Below are 5,828 nucleotides of genomic sequence, written 5' to 3'. Positions count from 1 at the left end.
TGATATACCTCAGTATTTGTTTTAGGATGGTTTCCAGGGCTGGGTGCTCTTCTTAAAGTACTTCTTTTGAGGTACTAGTACTAGTGAGATCACCTTGCAACTTGCAAGACTAAAAGTTTTGAAGTGGCCTCTATAACTCAAGGAAAATGGGAGGGGGGGGGGCTAAGAAAGGATTTTAGACAAGGTGATGAGACAGGGTAAAGTATGATTTGTGGAAGAAACTTTTAGTTGTGAGAGGGTTGTAATGGATAGAGCAACAGAGACACTATTGAGAGAGAGAGTATAAAAAGGACAGGGGAAATGAATAGGATAAGTAGGGGGTACCCAGTGCTACCTTATAATATAAGAGCGAGTATGAATGGAAAGCATGAGAGGAAGTGAACATGAAAGAGAGAAAATAGCTGAGGGTTGAAAGAGAGGTATGAGAGTCATGACGTATAAGAAAGGGAGGGAAAGATGAGAAGGTATAAAGAGGGTAGAAAAGCTGTTGAGAGAAGACAATAATGAATACATAGTGCAAGTAGTTTGTAATCTCAGGTAGAATGACAGAAAATCAGGATTCAAAATATGCAAATGTATAAGAGTAGTGGTATTTGATGACAATAGAAGCTATTCAAGAGAGACCAAAAAGTGGAAAGATCAGATATGAGGATGTTGGGTTTCACAGATGTAGTGATGATGGTTCAAGAATTGCAAAATGCCATATAAAAGACTAGGGACGTGCCACCTAGGTAGGCAAGGTAGGCACTGCCTACCTTGAATAAAATAGATTGATAGCAACATTTTCCTTTAATGGCAAAATATGCACCTAATTCAATAAAATTATTAAGGTTATTCTGATTACTATGCATAAAATGCAAAATATTTTATTTTTTGTAGATTAGGTAGGCATAATTCACCCCTGCCTTTCAATCTCAGTATTTAAGCTACATATAGTACTGCTGTAGTACACATGTTGCATATATTCCTACAATACCATTTTCTTTACGTGCTATAAAGGCAGAAGTAAATCTGCCTTCAACTCAGTCACATGGCTGTGTTTCACTTATTTTTTGTGCGTTTTACTACATAAAAATCATCAACTGCCTACCCTGAGTAATCACTGATGGCACGTGTCTGTAAAAGACCTATCGAGCCAATGTCAACAAGGGAAAACAGTGGTGGCAGTGATGATGATATTGAAGAGTAAATTTTGAGGTTTGTTTAAGAAAGAATATTAACCATGAGCTGAACAAATAGATCTGCTGGAGATGACATAAGCGAGTAAAGCACTAAAAAAAGTAAAACAATAAATAATAAAGCAGATTGTTGTAAAGCTATTGCTTGGCTGCAATTCATTGTAGATAGTTATTAAGAGAGAGATGCAAATAATAGTATATTCTTACCTGTAACCATGGATACATAAAATCTGAAACAGAATAATTGTTTAAATAATATAACAACAAATACTACAGAACTATAATTTATTAAATCAAAAACTATAATGAATGAAAGGAAAATTATGAAATACAAATATCAAGAGGATTAAGTTTTACATGATTAGCAGCAGCAAATTTTAAAGTCTCTGTAATAGGCATGGCCAACCTTTTTTTAGAAGCAGGTCATATAAGACATGGTTCGTCATCAGGTGGGCCGTCCTACTAAAAGTAAGATATTTTTGTTAGGCATACCATTCAGGAAATGCTATGGACCACAGTTTGCCCCATGGCTGCTCTATAATAACCAAACTATATAACTCTTATATTTATCAAGTAAAAAGGGAAATGTTTAAAATACTTCAAAATTAATAAATTAATAACAGCTTAAGAATGGACCACACTGGCATATTCGTGAGTCTTACAGCATCAGCAAGTGAATACTTCTCTACACTTTGTGTGTGTGTGTGTGTACATAAACATGCACACAGATTAGATAATGAACTTTGAACATTGCATGAAATATAAACAGTGAAAAGGCCTAGCTTGAAATACTTCCTCTTAAAGATTGCTTCTATGCATTCCAGAAAGCAAAAAATCCCAACCTTTTGTACACAACCACAAATTTAGTTTTCCAATTATTTTTGGAGAAATTCCTGCATACTTCACCAGCTTTTCCTATATACCACTTATTTTTCTCACTACCTGAAAAAATTTCACTTGATATCCAACCTTCATTCTTAATACAGTCATCTCCACCCATATTTTATACTGACCACCTTCCTGAGCCACTAAATTATTTCTCCTTCTTTACCACCATACATTTCTCACTCTACTTCCATACTTTTACAACCTACTGAATCACGTCATCTCTCTCTTTCTCCGAAATTTAGATGTAATTTGGTTAACCTCCACTCCTATCCATATTCACTACATCTACACCTCAACCCTACGCAATCTTTACAGTTGTCACCTGTTCTCTTCCCCACCTCCTCTACTTGTCATTTGATCATTACTTGTTCTTCATTTATAATATTAACCCCTTCATCTGTTTCCCCATCTCCCATACACTCTTTCAACCACTACCCACCCACATTCCCTTTCCACTCTGACACCTCATTACCACTATTTTAATCTCTTTCCAGCCCCACACTCATTCTCCTTTCTATAAAGTGAATAGCCTCTACAGAAAAACCTTGCTCTGTTCTGGTTCCTTCTCTTAACATAAACCCTCTCTCTCTTTTTCTCTACTGTAGTCTCACTCAGTCAGAGGAGATCTTAGTCTTGCAAGCTGTATGGTGATCTCATTATGCTGGTGCAATTAAAAAAACACTCAATACATGCAGTCATAGAAGTAATAGAAAGAAGACACTGGAACATGATGCAATCTTTGAAACTGTCAGATCCTGTCAAACCATCCAACCCATGCCAGAAGGGAATATGGGCATTAAATGATGATGATGGTGATAACTATTATTAATACAATTGTCATTTTTATCATTAGAAATACCATTAATGCTATTATTAATATTATTATTATGGAAAAGGCAGTGAGCTGGCAGAATTGCTTGCATGTTGAACAAAATGCTTTGCAGCATTTCTTCCAGTTTTATATTTTGAATTCAAATTCTGCCAAGATCAACTTTACCTTTAATCTTTTCTGGTTGATGAAATAAGTATCAGTTGAGGATCAACATAATAAACTAATTATAATTATTATGGAAGACAGTGAGCTGGCAGAATTGTTAGCATGGCGGGCAAAATGCTTAGTGGCATTTCATCCATCTTCATGTTCTGCATTCAAATTCTGCCAAGGTTGACTTTGCCTTTCATTCTTTCAGGGTCGATAAAATAAGTACCAGTTGAATACTGGGGCCGATGTAATTGACTTACCCGCTCCATGAAATTTCTGGCCTTGTGCCAAAATTTGAAATCATCATTATTATTATTATTATTATTATTATTATTATTATTATTATTATTATTATTATTATTATTATTATATGTTTGGCTATTGGTTCGTATTTGTATAAGTTGACTCCAAGTCTCACCTAGAGACCTCAAGAGACAACAAGTTAGAAGTTCAAGTTGGTCTTATGAACTAGAGCACCATATTTTTGGTTTTGCACAGAGTATTGTTCCAGAAAATATTTGTCAAAACATAAGAAAATTAGAAGTTTGTTTTAGAAGTAATTTGATTATAAGACGATAGTGTGATCTTAAGATGACAGTAAAAAGTGTTTGCTATTATGTACATTTAAAAGTACTTTTGACAATGTTTTAAGATGAAAATGTTTTGGGGATTACACAGACAATATTTTTCATAGGATATTAGCAATTTCCATGAGCACAATTTTTTGAATTTCTTCCATTCTGGATTTCCTGGGATAGGTAGCTATCAGCTCCTTTTGCTGATAGGGCACCTATCACAACAGGTATGATTTTAGTCTTGAGGTTCCACATTTTGCCAATTTCTATTTTAAGGTCTTTATATTTGCTAAGTTTTTGGTAGGTCTTGACAGATAGATTTATGTTGATTGGGACACTCATATTGATGAAGAGGCATGATTTTTTCTCTGAAATCCTTCAATATAATGTCTGGCCTATTTGCATCTATCTTTCTGTCAGTTTGAACAGTAAAGTTCCAAAGGAGTGAGATGTGATCATTTTCAAGCACTGGAAGTGGTTTGTGTTTATTGTGGGGCAGGTCCAGATCATTGCAAATTACCCAGTGAATTTACTGTGCCACCCTAGCATGCCTGTTGAGCTACCCCATAGGTACAAGAAGGCTGCACATGGAGACAATATGATTGATGGTTTCATTTTGTTGTTTACATTCATGACATGTTGTTCAAGATGTTAGCCTGGTAGCTTCTTGTGGGTAAACATTGATCCTGGACTGCTATGATAAACCCTTCTGTCTCTGATTTTAAGCCAGAAGACACTAGCCACTGATGGATAAGGGCTTTGTTAACATCAGCATTATTAACTCTCTTTGGGTATTTGCTATTGAGAGATTTTTCTTGACATTTATTATAATTACTATTGTATTCATTTTACTATTGTATTCATTTTACTATTGTATTCATTTTACATCTCAGAGTTTTTGATTTTACTTACACCAGTTAATTCTGTAAGGGTAAGCAACTTCTTGTCAAAGGTTTCACAGGGTCTCTTTCCGCTATACTAAACATCGAAGTACTAATCTCAAAATTTTTGCTGTCCACAATAGAGCAGTTTTCTGAGCATGTTCTACTTCATGTCAATTCCAATTTCTCCAACATATTTCTGAAATCTGGTTGTTAGTATTCCCAGTGCCCCATAACCACTGAGATGACAGTTACTCTCTTCATTGCCCACATTTGTGTAATTTTGTCTTTTAGTAGGTTGTATTTTTCAATCTTTTCCTGCTCTTTGTCACCTAATCATGTGTCCCCAGGTATGGCAATATCTATGATCTTGGTTTCCATTGTTGGAGTGGACTACAACAATGTCTGACCTCTGAGTATCAATCACCGAATCACACTGAATTGTAAAATCCCATAAGATTTTATATTTATTATTCTTGGTGATGCCCTTCTGGTTTATGTGCATACTATTTCTGTTCTTTCAACACAATACTTCTCACACAATTTCCAGTGAATAAACTTAGTCACATTATTGTGCCTCCTTTTGGGCTAGTTTGTCACACTTACAGTATGTGAAATTGTTTCATTTTTGCTGTTACACATCTTACAAAGTGGTGGTGTGTTTACATCCCCTAACTTAGTGGTTCGGCAAAAGAGACCGATAGAATAAGTACTAGGCTTCCAAAGAATAAGTCCTGGGGTCGATTTGCTCGACTAAAGGTGGTGCTCCAGCATGGCCACAGTCAAAATGACTAAAACAAGTAAAAGAGTAAAAAGAGAGAGTATACATATATATACATATAAATATATACATATATATATATACATATACACACACACACACGCACATATATATATATATATATATATATATATATATACACGCACATATATATACACATATATATACATATACATACATATATACGTTTTGTTTGCAATGTCCTGTACCCAGATATGCACCTATACATACAGGTGGATGTCGGTATGCACATACCTGTACGTATATATGCATATACTCATTTACTATTTGTTTTTACATGACTTGAAGGCAGCGTCTCCAATTGTAAGAAGTTTTCGTAAACTTATATCTTCTGACGCTACTCTATCTCTTTCTCTTTCTCTTCCTCTATCTTTTTTTCCCCCTCTCGTTCTTCCTCTTTACTACTACGTATCTCGCTTTACCCCTCCTGTTCTTCCTCTGTTACTACTACGTATCTCTTTTTTCCCCCTCGTACTTCCTCTCTTTCTCTTTTCCTCTCGTTGCTCACCTATTCTTCTACTT

At 35.2% G+C, this 5,828-nt stretch overlaps 1 protein-coding gene across 2 annotated transcripts in view; it reads right to left on the bottom strand.

Moving 5' to 3' along the window:
* LOC106871921 (esterase OVCA2) overlaps positions 1-5,828 on the bottom strand; it is a 37,114-nt gene that overhangs the window by 17,726 nt on the left and 13,560 nt on the right. For both annotated transcript variants that reach the window (XM_014918678.2, XM_014918677.2), the window contains exon 2: positions 1,386-1,408. In XM_014918678.2, the coding sequence (XP_014774164.1) occupies positions 1,386-1,408 (23 nt within the window). The remainder of the gene's footprint in view (positions 1-1,385; positions 1,409-5,828) is intronic.

Source organism: Octopus bimaculoides, chromosome 9 (assembly GCF_001194135.2).
Source record: "Octopus bimaculoides isolate UCB-OBI-ISO-001 chromosome 9, ASM119413v2, whole genome shotgun sequence".
In the NCBI taxonomy this organism is placed as follows: Eukaryota; Metazoa; Mollusca; class Cephalopoda; order Octopoda; family Octopodidae; genus Octopus; species Octopus bimaculoides.
The sequence above is the reverse complement of the archived record's forward strand: the minus strand, read 5'-3'. Positions and strand labels throughout refer to the sequence as shown.